The sequence below is a fragment of the Acinonyx jubatus genome, chromosome C2 (genome assembly GCF_027475565.1).
Source record: "Acinonyx jubatus isolate Ajub_Pintada_27869175 chromosome C2, VMU_Ajub_asm_v1.0, whole genome shotgun sequence".
NCBI classification, from domain to species: domain Eukaryota; kingdom Metazoa; phylum Chordata; class Mammalia; order Carnivora; family Felidae; genus Acinonyx; species Acinonyx jubatus.
Window position 1 is genome coordinate 69347579 of NC_069384.1, and position 22272 is coordinate 69369850.

At 45.3% G+C, this 22272-nt stretch overlaps 1 protein-coding gene across 2 annotated transcripts in view; it reads right to left on the reverse strand.

Annotated features, from left to right (window-relative positions):
- HEG1 (heart development protein with EGF like domains 1) overlaps positions 1-22272 on the reverse strand; it is an 89865-nt gene that overhangs the window by 18211 nt on the left and 49382 nt on the right. For both annotated transcript variants that reach the window (XM_053220963.1, XM_053220964.1), the window contains exons 10-15: positions 19553-19656; positions 16369-16427; positions 15960-16120; positions 11437-11571; positions 6157-6199; positions 5986-6023 (exon numbers count right to left, since the gene is read on the reverse strand). In XM_053220963.1, the coding sequence (XP_053076938.1) occupies positions 5986-6023; positions 6157-6199; positions 11437-11571; positions 15960-16120; positions 16369-16427; positions 19553-19656 (540 nt within the window). The remainder of the gene's footprint in view (positions 1-5985; positions 6024-6156; positions 6200-11436; positions 11572-15959; positions 16121-16368; positions 16428-19552; positions 19657-22272) is intronic.

Consider the following 22272-nt stretch of genomic DNA (forward strand, 5'->3'; position numbering starts at 1 on the left):
ATGAACGGGGGAGGGTCAGAGAGAGGGAGACACAGAATCCGAAACAGGCTCCAGGCTCTGAGCCATCAGCACAGAGCCCGACGTGGGGCTCGAACTCACGAACCGCAAGATCATGACTTGAGCCGAAGTCAGACGCTCAACCGACTGAGCCACCCAGGCGCCCCTAAAAAAAATTTTTTTTAAGGCATGTTGTGAACATATAAGAGGGATGGGTAAAAACGTCTGCAGCCAGACAAAGGTAATCTAGGAAAATTATGCGAGTTCTATAATCACAAAGTGACAAGAACCACAAAATAGAAAAATGGCTTAGAGGATGGGAATATAAAAAAAGACATTAAAGAGGTAGTAAGAGGGGAATGGTGTATCTGCAGAGTAGAATCATAGTTATCGAAAGTGACCTTATAAAATGATGTAAATGAAAACACTGCACAGCTTACTAGGCTTAAAAACAGGTTACAAAACAGTATATTCTGTTAGAAAGATGCACACATATGTACTTCTGGAAAGATACATAATACCAGTGCTTCTCAAACTTTAATATGTGTATAAATCTGCGTATTAATCACATTGAGGGATCTGGTTAAAATTCAGATTCTGATTCCATAGGTCTGGAGTGGAGAGGCCTGAAATTCTACATTTCCAACAAGCTCCCGGGGGAAGCTGGCACTGCAGGTCCTGTGAGCCATGCTTAGTAGCAAGGGTAGATGCCACGGTATTGACAGTGCAGTTTAGTAGGTGATGAGAGTGTTTACTGTAGTTTCCTTCTTCCCTCAACTTCTATTTTCTAATTAACTTGAGTTAAAAAATGAAAATTAACGGGCATGTGTTATTTTATATTACGAAAAAACAAAATTAATTTATCTTAAAAAGAGAAAAGAGGTGAAGCAAACCAAGATGGCATGGGAGGAGCCCGTGTAAAATTCAAGCAAAGGAGGAAATGAGGGCACCTGAGAAAAGGTGGAGCAGAAGGGGAAGTAGGGGCATCTCTGTTGACAGTTTGTAAGATCATTCTGAGGCCAGTATAAGAGCTAGAAGGCAGAATTGTTAGGATCTGTGGCGTGAACAGGTGTCTGTTTATTGGACATGGAAGAAAATAAAAAGAAGTACAGTGGCAGGTGCAGACTTGAGCTGAAGGGTGAATGCAGGGGGTGCAGGTGGCCCTACCAGGTGCTCCTGGGCCCGTGCTACCTCTGAGACGAACAGGGTTTGCAAGAAAGGCTTGTCCTGACCTCTCCAGCTTGAAGAATATTCTCTATGAGGAGCAAGAAGTGGAATCCGCACATAACTCAAAAGCTAACAGAAACTTTCAGAAAGGCAGGTCATAGGTTATGCCTAAACCCAGAATGTAGTGGCATGGGATGACTTCCAGAAATGTAGGAGTGAGGGAATCTCAAGACTTGGCTAAACAAAGGTGAGCTCTCCAACTCATTGAGCTTGGGTAGATCATGTGCCCCAAGAAGTCTGCATAGAGAAGCATTTCTTACCTGCAAAGAATCCAGCCTAAACCCCAGCCCCAAGAAGGCACTCACTGTCATTGGTGGTGAGAGCAGAAGTGACAGCAGTGAGTGGTCAGAGTGCTGTTATTTGGCACAAAACATTGAGTGACGAGCCAGATTCCACAAGGTGCCATCACCACAAATGGGGATGAAATTCAGGTGTTCCCATTCCTTAACCAACACTGAGGGCCGACCTGAGATCTCAAACAAAGGGATAGGTGGAAGGTGCTATTTATTATCAGCCACTATTGACTGCTTTGCAACACTAAAACAGATATCAAAATCATACCGTGATATTCACACACCATCAAGGAGTTAACAAGTCACCAACACAAGGTGGCTGGAAGCGGGTCATCCAGACAGAAGCCTGCCCTCTGCTGGACATAATGATAACAACTTGGATGAAAGCGGAAGGAAAAGAAGTCTCAGGATCAGAGAGAAATATCCTGGCTACTTCCAAGACCCCACAGACATAAGGGAGAGACACAGGAACTTACAGAACAATCAATGGATATACGGGTATATCATCTCCAGACCTGTATAGTCTTTAATGATCTCTGAAGAAAAAAATCACAAAATGCCACTTAGAACAATGCCCTACAGTTCACATCCCTTTCCCCAACCCTTTATGGGGCTTTCCCCTATATCCATTTTCCCTCCTTGGATCACTTTTCCACTCACTGAGAAATCAAAGCATTTTCTGGTGAAGCCTATTTAGGGAGCTGTTTGAGCAAACGGGGTTTGAAGTACTGGCTCCTGAGAGGCCTGTCAGGACCAGGAGACGCCAGAAGGATGTGACAGATGGCGTCTCCTACTTCCTGCTCCCTGGCTTAACCCCAGAGCCAGCCACATCTCCACACTCCTCACCTGCTTTCCTCATTCTCCCTTTGCCATCTGATGGGGTTCTATTCAAATAAGTTTCTTGCACATGTGATACAACTCTACTGTATCTTGAGCCTTCCTCCTTCCCTCAAATTATTCTAAAACCATCCTCTATGACATTATCTAAAGCTTCTCCTTTTCTAATATTTACAGTGTCTTAGAATAAGGTTTACAGGCTCGTGGTGCAATCGCCACTGTTAGCTGTAAACCATCTCTTCTAAAGAACTATATATACTCTTTAGTTCTAGTATTCTAGCATTTGGTGAACACGTCTCAAATTATCGTAACTGTTTTGTCTGACTGTTTAGGCTCCTTCTTTCTACACTGAAAGTTCTAGGCTTTCTTCTGTCTATTTTTGTGCACAGGCTACTCCATTCTCTGATCAATTTAAGAGTGTTCTATGGCTTGGTTCTGGTTTTAAATGAGGAGTGAGATTCACACTAGAAAGTGAACAAAGATAATTCTGCACCCCAGGCAGCCCCTGTCAAGCACAGATACCTTCCTGAACACAAGCATAAAGATCCTGAACCCAGTTGACAAAGCTCGTCTAAATAGCGATTTTTATAAAGGGACATATACTGCTATCCACACTGTTTTACATAGGCCAACAAACCTCAGAAAAAAACAAAAAACAAAGACAAAAAAACAAAAACAAACCCAGAACACAAAACAAAACAAAAAACCAAAACAAACCAAACCAAAAAAAAAAAAAAAAAACCAAACCGAAACACAACAAAAAACAAAAAAAAACCCACAAAAAACAAAAAAACCCTGAAGCCCCCAGTTACGGAATGGATGGGTCACAGGAATAAAAGGTCCAGCATAGGGAATATAATCAATGGTATTGTAATAGTGATGGATGGTGACAGATGGTTGCTACACTTATGGTGAGCACAGCATTATGTATAGACTTGTAGAATCGTTATGTTGTGCACCTGAAACATTGCGTGTTCACTGTACTTCAATTAAAAAACAAAAACAAAAACAAAAAACTAAAGTCTACTTTAGAAGACTTTAATTGGCTTTATTAAGTGGTTCATGAGCCAGACAGCATCCAATCCCATGTAGGAAGTAGAGAGGAGTTCAGAAGCCCACTTTTTCAAGCACTGATATTTAAAAATAATTTTTACTATTTTATCATTTTTAAAAAGCATAATGTATGATAACTCCCTCCTCTTGTTAAACTGAGTACACCTGTGATACTGCGATATACTAAGAAATTTTTATTTGGTCTACACTCCTGGTTCTTAGCCTAAGAGCTTCTAAAACCCTTGGAATTTCTGGATGAAAGGGGTGAGAGTTACACCTTTTGTTATTCATTCGGAGCCTTTCTCAACCACACCTCAGTTTATGCTAACGAAGTAACCCTCCAAGGATGGGGGCTGGTTGCTGGAGGAACTTAAATCCCACCTCCAACCTCCAATGGCCCATGACCAGTGATATCATTTATTGATACTACGTACTGGAACTCCCCCCAAAACCCTAAACAAGGAAGTTTTGAGAAATTCTGCGGTGGTGAACACTTAAAGGAGTGGGGAAGGTGGTGTGTCCAGGAGGGCATGGAAGCTTCCTGCACCTGCCCCTATACCTGCTTCTGCATCTCTTTGTTTGGCTGTTCCTGAGTTGCATCCTTTATAATAAACTGGTAACATTAAATACATGATACAACTCTACCGTATCTATAAATTCTGTAAGCTGTTCTAGCAAATTACTGACCTGAGGAAGGGGTCGTAGGAACCTCTGATTTATAGTTGGCTGGTCAGAAGTCCCAGAGGCCTGGACTTGGGATTGGTGTCTGAAGTAGGGGCAGTCCTGGGACACGGAGACAGTGTCTGACACTAACTCTGGATAATGTCAGAATTTCTTGGTGTAAGGAAAACCCTGACACATTTAGTGTCAGAAGCATTGTAAGTAAAAAACAGTTCATAATAACATGGAACACCATTTGGTGTGTGATGACTTGGGTCCATCATGATGAATATCTGTACTTAAGTGGTTTTACGGCATGATGGTGTCCTTAGGGATTACTAAATAAGACAGGGTTGTCCACCTCTCCATGGCCTCAGCTTACTACTTAAAACACACACACACACACACACACACACACACACACACACACACACAAAACCCCAAATCACATTAATTCTGTGAACTCCTCCCTTTGTTCTATATGACTCTATACATATTGGCTTTTAGCAATGCTTCCCCAGTCTTTCTCTTAGGCTATTTACTGTAACCTCTTGCTAGTTTGCAGTCAGGATAAAGCCAATGCCCAAATCACCAGTAATCCTAGATGGATATGTAATTCTAAGTCTCTAGACTCTGGCCTTGAAAGTGGCTCCGTGCTGGGCACACCAACATAGCTTTATGTCAGTTAAATATTGAATTTGTTTTACTTTATTATATTAGTTTATTTATTTATTTATGCTCAAGGAAAGTGCAATAATGAAACTTTCTAATAGAAAGCTTTATACGCAAAGAAAATACCAGTGAAGACATGAAATGTCAGGTATACTACTGGGGAACAGGAACTGGGCACTTTTACACATATTAAATAAGGTCATGTCTACTTTTGGTCTAATAAACTTCGACTGTTGGTATATTCATCTATAGAATGAGGGACAAATTTATCCTAAAATAAAGTACTGAATGTTATTATTCCTATTGTATCATATATCCAGAATTTCCTTCAATCATTTCTCAGCTCTCCGGATCACAAAATGTCAGTGAAAGTGATCTTAAATAAGTCGCAACTGCTTTTCTCAAAGAACAGTACCCACCCTCCTTACTGAAGCCTGACCCGATTTTCTCGATCAACTGCTATCTTCTCTTGGACTCTTGCTTCCACCATGGATACTGATTAGAGTAGAAAGTCTCAGGCTGGCCATCAAACACCAGAACAGCGTGGTCCCTTTTTCCTCTGCCAAACTAATCCTCCACTCTGCCTTCCTCTCCTTCTGTCCTCAGCCATACCACACACATGGTCCCTGGAACACCACCAGCCCAGGCTGCCCCAAGACCTTCAAGTTGTTCCCTCTGCCTGGATTCCTTCTCCTTCTCCTTCTGCCAGTTGAAGTCTTCCAAAACGTCCAATTCCATCCCCTCCAAGAAATACTGAGGAAGCTCTTCTATTCTCCTGGGTGTGCTCTGTCCTACCTCCCACCTCCCACCTAGCTTCTTTTTTTTTTTTTAATTTTTTTTAACGTTTATTTATTTTTGAGACAGAGCATGAACGGGGGAGGGGCAGAGAGAGAGGGAGACACAGAATTGGAAGCAGGCTCCAGGCTCTGAGCCATCAGCCCAGAGCCCGACGCGGGGCTCGAACTCACGGACCGCGAGGTCGTGACCTGAGCTGAAGTCGGACGCTTAACCGACCGAGCCACCCGGGCGCCCCCTAGCTTCTTGTATTAACACTCCACCGTCTGGGCTGTTCAGGAATGTATTCATCTCCTCCGCCAGACCTGGAGCCCCTGGAGAGCCCTCCACTTTCCCCACACCTCCCAGCATAGGGGCTGAGAGGAACCAAGGGAAGGGGAAGACATACACCCTGTGCAGGACAACAACGTTGGCCCCGCCCACACGAAAATCCAGACCATTGCATACTCACGGTTTCCACAGTTGAGACCACCGAGCCCAAATGGGCAACTGCAAGTCAACAAAGAAAAAGAACAAGAATTACTTTCAAAAATCAAAAGAAATAATGGGAGGCAATCTACCCAAGTAACTTCTAAATAAGGCCTGTCACAAATGCATCAGAATATATGAGCACAGAGCCTACCTCATACAGGTTTCATTTTCAAGCCTATATCCATCTTCACATGCTGAAAGAGAAAAGGGAAATCCATGAATATGTCCCTTGACTTCCTTTGGCCCAAACTGACAGTTAGTAGACACCAGTCCCTTTAAGTCTCCAAGAATATTCTAGAACCAGAAGCCTATAAATAGCTTTAGAATTACCTAGTACCTGCCAACTCAACCTTTTATTTTACCACAGAATTTTCTTAACCTTTTAGTGGCTCTCACTTTCCCATCTATAAAAAAAGGGGATAATAACAGCAATAGTAGTATCTACCTTGTAGTTTCTTGGAAGGAATTAAATAAAATAAGGCACGTGAATGGTTTAGCAAAGCACCTGGCACATAGTTATCACCAAATAAATGTTTGTAATTATAATTATTATCCAACAAATGTAATTATTTTTGGAAGTTTTCTGTGGCCCCTGTGTTATATCCTTCCACATACACACAGACAAATGCTTTGGTTTCTTTAATGTAAGTCAAACCTTTAACCTGCTGTTGCCCTCACTGACCCCTTCCAAGAGGAAGTAGGAGCTGTGACATCATCTGGGCCATGGTCAGGGTGGAGCTCACCCTACCGTCTGTGCAGGGGATTCTGGACGTATCTAGATGAGTGCTAATCAGCACATCACCCAAGAACATAACTTTGAACCCTCTGGTGCTGCTGCTCATGGACTGAAGGGCTGTGGCCCAGCCATTCCTGGGGATCAGCAGTTTCTGAATTTATTTGATCATGGAACACTACAATAAGCTGACAGAACAGCATGAGCTATAACGCATGCTTGGATGGAAGCAGACAATAAAAAATGGCCTCATAGTCAAATTCATTGCTGCAAGAAGTGATAGGAATTTGATTCATGAATAATGTACGATATACTGCATAAAAGATGACAGATAAGAAAAGGTACACGGCATAGAGCAGCAATCCCTGGACAGACAGCACACACGCTAATGGTAAGATGTGAGTGTCGGCAGCATGCACGGATCAGGGGGTGCATGCCCTGTGGGCTGGGACAGGAGGTCTCTCACAGGCGTCCTGCATCCTCTGTTACGTGTAATAATTAGTGTGTAATAATATTAACTTACGTAGATGTGCCCAATGCTGTTCTTCCTTCTGTTTGTTTAATTTTTAATTTAATTTTTTATTTTTAGAGAGAGAGACTGTGAGCAGGGGAGAGGGAGCAGAGGGAGAGAGAGAAAGAATCTTAGGCAAGTTCCATGCTCAGCGCAGAGCTGGACACGGGGCTCGATCCCATGACCCTGGGATCATGACCTGAGCCGAAATCAAGAGTTGGATGTCAACCGACTGAGCCACCCAGGTGCCCGCTTCCTTCTGTTTTTAATGTTAGATGCTAAATGTTTCTAGCATCTATTTTGTTGTCCTAGATTATCGAGATGTTCAGAAAACACTGCTCTAAATAATCCACAATTCTTTTACAGCAGATCATTAGAGTTGTCACCCTGGACTGCGCTGTTTTGGCTCCACAGAACCACTTTTCCTGAGCTCCATCCTCTTGTAGTAAGGGCTATTATAAGCAGCATAATCATACTGGGAAGGCCCCCAGTATCTACTGCAGGATGTCACGGGCCACACTGCCACAACACCACGCAGTAACCTCTTGATGAGGACGCCCCAAAGAAATTTCTCTTGGGCCTTGGGGCCTACAAAGATGGGGATGCTTCTGAACGATTGTACTTTGTTTTATGAACCCTGACTCTCTCTAAAACCGTATTTCTCTCTTTGCCTCAGTGTCCAGAAAGCTCAGAACTTGAACGAGTGGCCTACCTTTAGCAAACATGCAGGACTTTACAGCATATCTTTCTGCATATTCACTTTCCTCTAGCTTCAGCAAAGTAGTAGCTTTATTTCCACTTCAACCTAATTTATCTTTTAAATTAAACCTCATTTAGTTTAAGTTTAGGCTTTTTAGTAGGTGCTTCCAATCTTTTTTGCAACAAAGTAGGGCATGATCATATTCCATTTAGGGGAGGAGGAACGAGCCCCTTCCCCACATCTTGGGACACCTCTGAGTTCGCTGCTGGCCTTACTACTCAGGCGGGGCCTTCTTAAGGAACAAGCTGAGAACTCCTGCTTCCCTGGGCACAGAAAGCACCATCCCTGGCAGTCTTCATGCTACAGTGGTTTGTGGGAGCCGGGAAGCCACTCCTGGGTACTCCACGGCTCTTTCTCCAGGGCAGCTCCACGGGGACTGCTGGCCTCCCTGTGACTCATCCCCATCCATCTCAGCACTGAGGCAGGCTGATGTCACAGCAGTCGTTCTATTCTGAACACTTCTTCCCGGAAATGTTTTTACATCAAATCTACCCACCCAGCCCTCCTCTGCTGGGTGGGAGCTTTCCATCCTGTGGCTGTCATCCTGCCAGACGTAACGTCCATCTGTTGCCCAGGCTGTGAGCTGATGGGTTGGGCTGTTTTCACTCAGCCTCAGAAGTGGCCTGACTTCCTGGTGTAACGATATTCCTTTACTTCGAATGGGCTCCTTTGGTCATTCACCAACGACAGAGTGCCACCGTGGGCCTGGTGCTGTTCTAGGGGTTCTTAGAAAGAAAGCTCCAGTGCGCCTTAGGACCCAGCTCGTCATCTCCACACCCTAGTAGGACTGACCCGTGGAGCACTGGAGACAATGGAAATGTGGCAACTGCTAGTGTGTATGCCCAGATTGGGTTTCCCCTATTGACATGGAACATAAGCCAATTCAAGCCTCCTGGCCCTTGATAAAATAAGCAAGTGGTGGAGTCTTCAAGACTCTCTTGTTCCCAAGCTCTGCCATTTGCGTTCTATCATATTTACTACCCTGTCATCCAGTTGTTAATTCAACAGACACTTGTTAAACCCCACAATGTGCTAAGCATATTCTAAACACAGTTCTGGCTCTCAAGGCACCTGCTGCCTGGTGAGAGAAAGAGGCCTGCATGGCAGAAGGAAGCTAAGACACCTATGGGAAGGACACCTACTTCAATTTTGTATGATGCTTTGAACGTATGGTAAAGACACTGTGAAGATATTTCATGGGAGACATTAAGAAGTGCATACGTATGTACAACAGAGAACAATAGAGTCCTGCTAATGTACAGATTTAGAAAACACACCTACATACCTCTCTTCCCCATTTATCTGGGGACTGACCTCGGATGTGAAGTGACCAAAAGGGGGCTTTTTTAAAGAAAAAAATGTGTTTATTTATTTTGAGAGAGACAGAGAGAGAGAGCACGAGTGGGGGAAAAGCAGAGAGAGGATCCCAGGCAGGCTCTGAGCTGTCAACACAGAGCCCAAAGCGGCTGGATCTCAGGAACTGGAAGATCATGACTGTAGCTGAAATTAAGTGTCAGTTGGACTGAGCCAGCCATGCTCCCCAGGGACTTATTTTAAATACCCCAGTGCTCCAGCACTAATGGCCAGAAGATGTCACTACAATCCATCAGAACCCGGCCAACGGGGCTGTGCCCAAGGAGCTGCCGAAGCCATTCATCAGAGGCTTTCATCTGACGGATGAAAATGTAAGCGACAAGGATACTGCAGAAACCGAGGCTTTGTGGGGCCTTGGCAAAAAGCCCGAAAGCTGACCAAGGTTTCCTTATGCTGCATCTTAGGTCATTACCTCATAAACATAAGGTTGCTGAAGCCTGTATCCCTTCATTTGGAAAGTCTCTGACGGCCTTGCTATTGCTAATGCTAGTCTGTAAGCGACACGATTAAATTGCTGACTTGGAAACAAAGGCAAGTGGCTGGGGCCAGCGAGAAGCAGAGGTGGCAGGGCTGGCTGTCCTTGAGGCTGTGGGAAACTCCAGAGACTCCACACGCCGGTGCCACCACTCCCGTGCGTTCCACTTCTGCCCACTGTGCCCTCCCTCCTGCCAGCTACACAGCGCCCCAGCACATGGATTTTAGCAGAGGTCACCTTCCCACATGCCGCGGGACTCAACGCCCCAGTTTCCAAGAAGGGCCAGGAACACATGGCATGAAACCAGGTAAGAGGGAACTAGGAAGCATCATCTCTTTGTATCACAGGGGCAGACGGACATGTGCTGAAAAGCGCTGCAAGGCCGTCGTGCCTCAGGACTGCTGGCCGGCACACGGGGTCAGCCTCCCCTTCAAAGCCCACCGCAGGGCTTGCGTGTGGAGCAGAGGGGGTGCACTTTCAAAGCCAGTGTGTGTAAACCTAAGTCAGAGGGTCTGAAGCTCAGGACGACAGCACTGCCCCGAATGTATTTTTATCCTCTCCTGATGGAACGAGCCCTCTACTGGGAAGTCCTGATAGAAATAAATGACAAGGTCACCTTTCCCCAGTATGTGACTTTCACTCAGATTCCAGTACATCTGTCACCAGTGGGTGTTGGCCAAGCAGGAAAACTGTGTCATACACATTCTAATGTGGTACAGCGCTTAAAGCCACACCATGGCCTTTATATTGCTAGTTTTCCTGGTGATTACAAATTCTACCAGTCGTTTGTAAGTCAGGGACACAGTGCTCTGGACTTGAATTAATTTTACTTTAAAGTAGTATTCTTGCCATGCACTTACTGAGCATTTTAGTTCAAACTGAATGGATTTAAGTCTCACCTACAAGGCTACCAGGATTAGGTTTCTGCCCTCACACCCTTCATGAAACCTTTAAAACTGGAACTCATTAATTCAGCCACATCCTGGGTAAAAAAACAAGGGCAAATGCTGATGGCTTTCAAAGTACCTCCATATACATTGCTTTCTTCAATCCCCAGAATATCCAATGAAGCATCAGCATACCCATTTTGCAGAAGAGGAAACCAAGGCGCAGCAAAGCAAAGTGTCTTGCTCAAGATGATACATGATCCATGAGGCAGAGTCGGGCTCTGATTCTCTTGAGCCTCAGCAGTACTTTGTCTACTAGGCCACAGCTGCCTCTAAAAGAGACAGGCCCGACTCCATGCCTGTGTTTCCATTTTCAAAGATTAGCAGACAATAGAATAAAGCTTTGGGAATTAAAACAACAATTTTCCTAACTTCTCCTAAAAAAAAAAAAAAAAGGCACTGCCATAGTCATTTCATTCTCTCTTCTTTTCCTTTGAATTTGATTGGCCAGACCCGTTTGCGCAGGTCAGAGATAATGCTATTATTCTAAGGAGATAACGCATTCAATCCTGCTGTGAGCAAAATAACAAGAACTAGTTACCCCTAGTTTAGAACAGTCACACCTAGAGCAGAGAAAAACATCTTCCCTGTCCCTGCCCGGGCCACAGAACCCTCGGGAACTTGCTGGTACCTCGGCAGGAGTGATCCATCTTGTTGAATTGGAAGTAGCCTGACTTGCACTGGCACAGGGCGACACCGTCCAGGTCAGTGCAGATGGAGGTCTCCTTGTCACATTCCGGAGTCTTCCGCTTGCACAAGCTGCCCGCTAAGATGAAAAAACAAGACAGTGAAACAAAACAAGACCTCCTCCACTGCAAACCTCAAGATACATCAACTTTCTATTTAAAGAGGCTCTGAGAACAGTTTCTGAAAAGTGCCTGGTACAAGTCTCCTTTCAGGGGCCCGCTTTTAGCTGCCTTGGCCACTCCTTCCCTGTGTCAGCCCCAAGCCTCTGTACTCCAGGTCACACCGCATGCTATGGGACAGAGGACCCAGACAGAAGAAACAGGGTGCTGTCTCCGACCCCGGCAGCCACCGTAAATACGGCCCTCGGTGCCATGGTGTCTTCCATGCCTGCGTCCTAACAGACTGCGGGGGAGAGCCAGCACTGAGCCAGGAAACATGATCGTGTCTTTCTTAGGAAGCCGTGAGGCTCAGACCTGTCTCAGTGGAGGCTCAGACCTGTCTCAGCGGAGGCACAGCTCTGGGTCTGCTCTGTGTCTACATGACCTAACAGGAGGCTGTGCACTCCTCTGGCAGGACAGCTTGCTGCCCACAGACCTATTCCAAGGGTCGGTGTGGAAGACAATCAGCTGCCCCGGCACTGTGGTGTCATTGCGTTTCCTGTGTCCCCACTACACTGGCCATTTCTTGGGGCTTACTCATCTCCGGGGCTTCAGCACCTTGCACAGGGATGGTCACACACAGTGCTCAATACATGCATGCTGAAGGTGCTTCAGGTCACCAGTCACCAGGCCATCACCACGGGAGACAGAGCTGGGTAGAGGAATGTGCCTTTCTGGCTTGCTACCTCCTTCCCTTTAGGGCCTTATTTTCTACATGTGTATCTACTTGGCTTGTCCAGCTCTGGGCATGTGGGCCATGCTCATTTCATGGATGACAAAGAAGTATCTCCTTGTTGTCAAAAAGCAGTCATTGTTGGGCATGTGGCCCTCTCTGAGGCTGCACACAGTAGGCCCTCTCTGTATACACGAGACACATAATGAGGGCATGTTCACTAAGACATGCCTGACGAAAAGGCACATGTAAATGGGGGCACACAGTAGAACAAAAACGCACAACTAACTGGATAGTGGACAGTAACTTCTTCACAGCCAGGTATACAGCAAGGCAGGACTGACATCTGCTCTTGCTGCAGGGAGGTAAGAGCAAGTTCACGACCGGGAGAGCTGCCGAAGGGTGATGTGTACACCGTGCAGTGAGGCCTGGTCTCCCTTTTCCCATCTTAAGGAAGACACCAACCTATTCAGAAACCAGGTACTGGTTCTTACCATGGCAAAACTGCCCCGACCGTGGTGATGTGAGCTGACACCCACACAGGGTCCCCACAGCCGCCTCCTTTTCTGAGTCCCGAGAGCTTGGGACCTAGGGGACAGCCTGGTCACAGGGAGGCGAGCTTAGGACACAGCCTTTAGTTTTCAACACTGCATTTCCTGTCTTTATCATTGGAAGCTGGTGTGCTAAATCAAAACTCAGCTTGTGTGTGCGATAGAATTTCCTTTGTTTATTGTGAAAGTTGGTATTTAAAAGAGAAAAAATAAAAAATGGAACATCTCACCAGACAAACTATAAAGCTGGCATCAGAGAGGTACCAAACGCCCACAATTCGTCATCTAAACTTTTGGAAAGCTTTGCCAGTCCTCAAGCTTTAATATAAAGGAATACTTCCGGGGTAAAAGGCTGGCGCTAGCCTTGTCCAGTAGCCAGACTGAGTTGCCTGGCCTGATTAGATATTTTCTGGAAGTCAATGTCACATTTTCCGTCCATCCTGCCCATCAATCCAGTCTGCTGACAAATACTACTCGCCCTGCTGAAGCAACCCTTCCCTACAACAAAGCAAAGAAGCCAGGCCTTGCCTCTGCAACAGTGGAGTTGCTATCCTAAAAATCCTTAAAGAACATTCTGCCATAAATCCATCAAATGCAACCACATATAATCCCATTTTCATTTTAAGCCTGGCGATGTGATTTTTCTACATCCACAATTCCCATGGTCTTTCCTGGGCATAACATCCGCCTGACAGACAATGAGAACTTATGTAAATCTAAGGCTGAGACACTCCTTGGGGGATTTCCAAAGACTCTAAACCTCTGGAGGCATTAGAGCTGCAGCTCTTTGGAAGTTGAGGAAGTGGACATTTTGCAAACTGCAGGGTGAAAACCTGCCTTTGCAAGGGCAGCGTCCAGAGTAGCCCAGCATACCCATGTGTTGGAAACACCCAAATATCAGAACCTGACAGCTCCTGCCTGTCAAGGCTACCTCTCCAGCACTCAGAAAGGGAGCAAAGAGACAGAGTTGGGTATGTTGGCAAAGCCAGGAGAAGAACTGGGAGGGACACCAGAGAAGTGAGCCTGTTTTCAGCCAAGAGGCATGGCTGTCTTTGTTTTCGAGGGCTCTGGAAGGAGAGGTACAGAATGGGGACCAGAAGCACATGTAGGGGCAAGAGGCCATGTGAGAAATCCTCTCAGTTTTGCTGTGACCCTAACGCTGCTCTAAGAAAATAAATAAATAAAATCTAAAAAAACAAAACAAAGAATGGGACCTCAGCAAGGAAGCTAGGAAGCTAGGGGCTTTCCCATAGGCCACATCCAAATAAGAGAAAAAAATGGGGTCAGAGTGGGCAGGCCTGCCATGAGCAGGATCTTACAAATCCAAGTAGGTGGCCACTTGATTTGCAAGACATGAAACACATTTGCTGGGGACATAAAACTAACCTGGAACTATGCTGACCATATAGGATGAACTTTTTTTTTTTAACGTTTTTATTTATTTTAGGGGGAGAGAGGGAGAGAGAGAGCACACACATACAAGCGGGGGAGGGGCAGAGAGAGGAGGGAGACACAGAATCCAAAGCAGGCTCCAGGCTCCAGGCTCTGAGCTGTCAGCACAGAGCCTAACGTGGGGCTCGAACTCATGAACCATGAGATCATGACCTGAGCTGAAGTCGGACACTTAACTGACTGAGCTACCCGGGGGGCCCCTAGGACGCACTCTTTAAGTGTTTAGTGAATGAAAAGGTCCCCTTCCTGCTAACTAGAGATGAAAAACTGGGACCCTTGAATCACTGGCAAGAGAAACAAAGAAGAGCTCTTGCCTCAAAGTTTAGAGCACAATATAATGGGGCGTAAACTTTTTAGTTAATTCCCCAATGATGCTAAATGACAGCAACTTCAATTCCAGAAAGTTCAGCTCCTTTCTTCCCCCATATGAATAACTAGCCTTGAAAGGAGCTAAAGCTACAGCATTCACAAGGTTATGCTCCCAGCTCCCCAGCTCTGCCATGCACAGGCCTGTGAGAAGAGCCCTGTGGATCAGCGCTCAGAAAGCCCTGAGCCCCCGGGAATGCCCTGGATCTTCCAGCAGATACAGCCCCAAACCTGCTCCCTACAACTTACATCCAGCGTCTGGACACCAGATGGAGAGGCTCAAAGAGTCTGCATCCTTTGCTAGACAGTTAGGGAGCTAACCAGAGCTCACTCTGATCACTTACGAGACAGCAGCAGGAATAAGCCTCCTTTGTGAGGAAGCAACTTTAATTCTAGCAAAGTTTTCCCAACCCAGAGGCAAAACTTCCTCTCCAAGATCCAAGTCTGCCTTCTGAACTCGTTGTCTATAATCCCTCTCTGTATCTACTTCACAGTAGATGTACTGCAGAAGTTTTGACGAAGCAGATAAAGCGAGAACAAGAAAAGGAAAACCAGCGAGTAGTCTGGCCTACATCGTTCTGGTCTTGTTTCTGTGCATTGGTGATTTGCAAACACACGAACAAGATGGGTAATACTGCCCATGCTTTTTTTTTTTTACTTAGTGGACTATCACGATGAAGGTTTGGGGTATTGATAAGCATGTATATTCTGTGCAGGAATTTCTGTTTCCCTCAGAGAGAGCTGGAACTTTTTAAGGTAAAGAGGAATGATTTCATCGCATCAGCTCCTGTATCCCATCATCTCTTATACACCAGCGAAGAAGAGGAGACAAAAAAGAGGCAACATGCCAGAACCCGGTGACTTCAAGGCTATGTGTGTGTGCACGCACACATGTACAAAGATAGACACACAAAGGCCTTTCGCTTAACACCCATTTTTTTTTAAGTTTTCATTTATTTTTGAGAGAGAGAGAGAAAGTGCGAGCAGGGAAGGGGCAGAGGAAGACAGAGTGAGAACCCCAACCAGGCTCCACACTGTCAGCGGGGAGCCTGATGCGGGGCTCAAACCCATGAACTGTGAGATCATGACCTGCACCAAAGTCAGACCCTTAGCAAACTGAGCCACCCAGGAGCCCCAGCACCCATTTCAAAGATAGACTGGCTCTGTGATGAACTTCTTGAATCTGAGCCCCGAGTGCCTTACATATCTATCCTAGGTCTGTGCCTAACTTTATAGGCGGGGTTCTCCCAGAGGGCCATTCTCTTACCTCTGAAGATCCGCCTCTGAGATCCCAAGAGCTGGCAGACCTCAGCAGAGGACCTACAGGAGTTGACACATTTCTGCATCCCGTCAGCCAAGTCAAACAGTGTCACATTGGAGGCCAAGGAGAACGTGGTTTGCAGGGACATGACCACTGCACTGGACTCCCTGTAGACAAAGTGTGTAGAGTTTTAACTGTCCTAAAATGACATGTGGGCCCAGGGCTTTTGGAAAATGAATCCATCTCCGTTCTCCAGGAAGGGAATGGGAGAGCATGGAGGCCCAGTGACTTTGGCCCCCCTGGTCACTCTGTGGCTTGGTCAAAACAGAGCCCAGTTTAGTTGCTGTCACCTATGTTAGAATAGCCTCCCCTTTATGAAAACTAGTTCACAAGTGAGAGTAATTCTGTTACTTACCTAGAAGCATGAACTGTGGATCGGGTATAACCAGGAAACATTGAAAAACACACATTTAACTGAAAGGAAGAACAGGTTGGTCGTTAACTGTGAGATAGATAAAAGCCCTAGACCTAGAACCAATTTCCTATTTTCAGGATAAAATAGGCATTTTCTAGCTATCAAGTTATCAGCAGGCAGCTTTACAGAGGAGTGGTGTCCTTTTTTTATTCCCTTCTTAAATGCCTCTCTGCTCTTGTTCTGTTGTTCCCTGAGTACAAAGGGAAAGAGGCAGATAGTAAATCAGTGGGGAAAATCTTGGCAGGAAATGATGTTCAGAACAGCACCCTTGGATGCAAAACATCTTCAAAGGAACAGATCTCTTCTAAGACCCAGGGTTTCAAAAAACTCAGAGGCAACTGTTTATTTGGACTTTGCAGAGTGAACGAGGCTCACTGAAAAGACTTCAGCTACCCCCGGTCTGGCAGGCCCGACACAAACCCCTCATAATCTGCAGTGAGTTGACCCAACTCAAAGATAGGTCCTCTTCAAAAAGGCTCTCCATGGGAAATTACATTACATGGGTCAAGAGCCCCTTTGTCGAGAGCAAATTAAGAGTGACTCTCCCTGTGTTTGCCTTGTGCCCTCAGAGAGAGCAGAAAATCCCTCTAGGGCATCAAGTTCCATGCCTGTTTTTCTGCTCCCCCAACAATGGAGGCTGGAGATTCCTTCTATGCAGCGGAAGGTTGTAATACCTTGACCTATGCAGACACACCTGTCTTCAAAGCCTTTGTGTCAGACACATTTACTGTTCATGAGATGGAATGAAATATAGGATGTTATCAAACATTTGGCTTTGTATGACATTGCTTTCTATTCTAATAGGCAATGATTTATTAGTAGTATAATTACTTAAACATTTTTCCCCAGGTAAAAACAGAAAAGGCACATTTCAGAACAGAATGGTATCTTGGGAAAGGCCACTTGAAGTCGCTTCTCTAGTCTAGTCTAGTCTAGTCTATGGGAGTGGGGATGTCACATCACTAGTAAATTATACACTCATACCTGGTGAAAATGAACAAGTTAAGTAAGTCACTGAGCACCGTATACTGGGAGGGACAGCACCTCTGCACAGGGTTCTAAGCCCCTGTACTCCCTTTGAAGGAAATATTGACCTATAGCACACCCAAGAGGCAGCTGTGGCGAAGTGACAAGAACACCAGGTAGAGGGCTTGTAGACATAAAATCCTGCTGTATAGTAAAGAATTTAATCTTGCTCAAACAGAGGTCTGGCCCTTGGCTCCCAGAAGCTAATCAATAAGCTTTTGGAATATCCTTTGTCTACCTGGAGGCCCTGGGCCACTCCAAATATCTAACAACGTGATTTATGCAGGGGTTTGGGGTTATATGGTATCAGCCTAACCTCAAGAGGGGCTGGAGACTGAGGTCAGCCATGTGAGCGGTTGAATATGTCCATATATTTGCTCTAGACACCAAGATTCAAGTGAGCTTAGCAATGCTCCATGAATACTTTTTACATCATTGTCAAGAGGAGTTAACACAGTGCATGGCTCCATGGGGATAAGACAACTGGATGCATCAAATTTGGAATCCTCCTTGACTCTGCCCTATGTGTCTCTCCCATAGCTGATTGTAACAGGGACCTTTTCACTGTAATAAACCATAACCGTGAGTTTAAGAGCTTTCACTGAGATCTGAAGTCCTTACAGTGACTATCAAATCTGAGGGTGGTCTTGGGGATCCCCAAACTTGCAAATGGTGTCAGAAGTGAGGCTGGTCTAGTAGGCTATTCCCTAACTTTGCATCTGCTCTGTGTGAACTCAGGCAATGTCATCAACCTTCAGGGCCTCCCCAAATTCTAGCTGTAAATGTGCTGGCAATACCTCTTACAGGAGTGAGGCATCTGGCAAAGTGCCTGTCATAGACTAGATGCTCAATAGATACAAAGACAGAATTGGAATCTAAATGTTATGCAAATAAAATCTACAGTCCTATAAAATCCTATAGGTTTTGGCTAATATACTCTTACATATAAAAAACAAGTAAAACTGAAATCAGAAATCAATTAATCTCTAAAACTTATATTAATGGCAATTTTCAATGTTCTGAACACCAAATCTTAGACTCAGGTAGCAGTTGAGAGGTAAAATTTACTATTTGGGCTTCTTTTTTTTGAAAGAAAGAGCAAGAGCACAAGCGGGGAAAGGGCACAGAGAATGGAGGATAGAGGATCCGAAGTGGGCTCTATGCTGACGGCACAGAGCCTGATGTGGGGCTTGAACTCATGAACCTGAGATCATGCCCTGAGCCAAAGTTGGATGCTTAACTGGCTGAGCCACCCAGGTGCCCCTGAGCTTCATTTTTATCTCGTTTTCCTTCTTTTTAATTTTTCCTTACTTTTTCCACCTGACAAAAAGTAGGCAAAGAGGGAAAGAAGAGGAATCAAAGGCCTCTCGATAATCTTTAAAAAAATTTTTTAATGTTTACTTATTTTTGAGAGAGAGACAGAGTGCGAGCAGGGGAGGGTCAGAGAGAGAGGGAGACACAGAATCCAAAGCAGACTCCAGGTTCCAAGCTATCAGCACAGAGCCCAACGCAGGGCTCCAAGTCACGAACCATGAGATCATGACCTGAGCCGCAAGTCTGATGCTTAACCAACTGAACACTGAGGCTCCCCAAAGGCCCCTAGATAATCTGTGCAGTGAGTTCTCAACCCTGGAAAATCAGGATTAACTGTTATGTCTTTGGCATTCTCCTGAGGAAAAAGAGCATCATTCTCCCCAAGTTTGGAAACACAGAGCGAAAGTCACACAGCATGTCAGCTGCAGATGGGAGAGTAGGATTTTCTGGATCTTTCCTCTTTGCCAATAGTTCTTATTGGTGCATACCATCTAACCGTCTGTGACTATGAATCTGCACAGGGAAAAGAAACACCAAGGCACTGATAAAGGCTGCATGTGAGAGCACACCGAAGAAGTGCTTCTCCTGGGTGTCACTGGATCTCAGCACCTCCTTTCAACTTCCAAGAGGCTTTTAATTTTACCATGAAGTTCACCTCCCAAATGTAATGGAAATGAACAATAGCCCAGGAAATATAGCTGGTCCTCACGAGGTTCCCAGTTCTGAATGAAATTTGTTCTAGAAAACAAAGGACTCAAAGAAAGATGCTTTTCAGGAAACTTACTGTTCTGGTGATCTCATTTTCAACTTCACGTAGGTCTGAGTGTTTCTCCATGGTGGTATTGAGAAACGTTTTCTTTAATTTAAACTCTGTCACGAAGGTCCTAACTGAAAATGAGAACATAACCCGTGAGACCACGCAACTGGCCGACTGATACATAGCCGTGTGTTTGTAAATCTCTAGCATATCACTCTTAACTCCACCTCGCAGGACAACCGTGGTGCCTGTCCTTCTCCTTGAGGATAGAGAACACCTCTCCCTCTTCTAGCTCCTCTCTAGGAAGGTGGGCTTCCACTGAGCACAAGGCTCAGACTCAGTAAAGCTTTGGGTCAAAAACTCCTTTTGCACGTGTGTGTGGGCTGCTGTGAGGAGCCATCCTGCCACCTTGCCAGTCGCCTCCTACACAGTAGACGCTCAGTGAAGCTGGGACAAGGAGGAAAGACCAGCTGGCCTAAATGACATAATCCCAGGAGGAGGGGGAGGGGATGTGGGGTCAAGCACAAAACATGCTCGTCAGGCCTGAGAAAGCTTTCGATAGAGGAACGCTGTTGTTCTCTAGCCTACACTGCAAAGCCCTCAGCTTCAAGGGCAGGCTTTGGTTTCCTCTTCTCATCAGTTACCCCACCAGCCGCCATCCCTCTCGCATAGAGGAAATGCCCATTTTGTCGCTGATGAAAGAGACTTCCAGAAATCGGACAACGGATTCAGGACGACAGAGAGGCTGTGGAGGAAGGTGCCAAACATCTGTAGTGGGCCCAAGCTGCGGGGACTGCCAGGCCCCATGGTCACAAGCCAGGCAATGCAAACGACCCATATTCAAGATATTGTTTGAGTTCAGACCTGAAAGAAAACAGCCCCGTTTTCAAGGCCCATTTCACTCATAAAATAAAATCGTACTCATCACTTTGTGCTGACTGGGCCTGAGGAGAATGGGACTTACAAATGGGCAGGCGACCAAAAATTAGCATAGCATGCTTTCTATCTGCCTCTTATCTTCCTTTATATTAAATTCTTATCTTTCCCTCTGGACAGGGAGGGGAAAAAAAAGACTCGAAACCCAGGAACCCACGAAGCTGCTCTTTCACAGAAAGCTTGCCTGCTGAATTAAGAAAAAGGCCCACAAATGAGCCAGGGAACACATTTAACATCTTATACTTACTGTCTAAAGCCCTTAATCCTTATTTAACATCTTTTTGCTTGTTCTACAGTTCACTGAAGCCAGCTGCTTAGGACTCTTTCTGAGCAGCAGGGAGCTCTTTGAAAACATTCTTGGCCAAATGAAAGCATTTCAGCATGCTCTAATTTGCATGTTCCTCTGATGTTTATGAACAATGAAGCTAAATGACTTGAAAAGGGAAAGATGATTGTTAACACAAAAGAACGGCTCTCCTCCTGATCTGAGGTGCCTGTGGGACACTGCACACAGGCTTCCACAACTCCCACCCCACTCCTTCATCTTCCTTTCTCACCCATCCAGGCTGATACCCAGACTCTCTGGACGGAAATATACATATTGTAACTGTTACGTACACAGATCTCTTCCGAATCATGACAGTAAATGTGGCCTCTGCTTTAAGAGCAGCTCTGAAGACGGCATCACGCCGCGTCCTGCAGCCCCTGCACTCTGCCCAGCACACTGACGTCTTCATGCCTGCCTTTCATCATCTGGCTTTAAGGCAATTTTTTACTTCACATGCAACTAACTGCTGACTTATATGGGTTATATAAATGGTTTTTTTCATTATTTATTTATTTTTATTTACTAAGTTTTTAATTTCAATTCCAGCGTAGTTAACATAGTGATATATTCATTCCAGATGTCCACTATACACTTCCATGCATCACCATGTGCTCATCCTGACAAGTGCCCTCCTTAACCCCCATCACCTATTTTACCCATCCCTGCCCACCTCCCTCTGGTAACCATCAGTTTGTTCTCTATAGTTAAGGGTCTGTGTTTTGGTTTTCCTCTCTCTTTTTATAGAAATGAATTTTTAAAAGATCTATAAGTATTACTTTGTATTCAGAGTACTTAGTGTTTTCATTGCTGTCAATTCTGGTCCAAGAGGTTGGGGGCTAGTGTTAAATGATACCTCCCATCTGGAGAACTCCCCCATTTTCAAAGCTTGCTCAGATACTTCATTTTATTTGCTCTTCACAATAACCTTGAGTGGGAAGCAGAGCAGGTGGTAATCTGATTTTACAGATGAGAAAATGGAGGCTCAGGGGTCATGGGGCTCAGGGGTGGTAGCTCCAGAGCTGGAAGCCAGGCAGCTGAGCTCCTGGCAAGCGCATTTTCCACACTGCTTCAAAACAAAATCATTCCATCTTCTGCATCCTTAAACCAAAGACTCCTGGCCTATTTCTTCCAGGGGGTAGCTAAATGGAATCGGTTACCCCCCAAACAAATAAACTATTAGAGTAAGAGGAACTCTTGATTTTGAGTGATGTCTATATGCCTAGATTTTTTTTTTCCTTTAAATAATGCTTTGACTTGATCCTTGTATTTTAAACAATTTCCAAAATCCTACCATTATTTTAGTAGGGTATCAACTGTTTGAAATACATTTCTAGGCCCAAGATGGAGCTGCTCCTGCCCAAGGTGCCATGTCAGCCAACCGAACTTTCGAGTTCTGTAAATGCCCCCCGTGACTAAAAATGCAGCATATTCAGTCGGTCAATTCCCCAGCGCCAAGTCAACTCTTGGCTCTATACTTACTCCC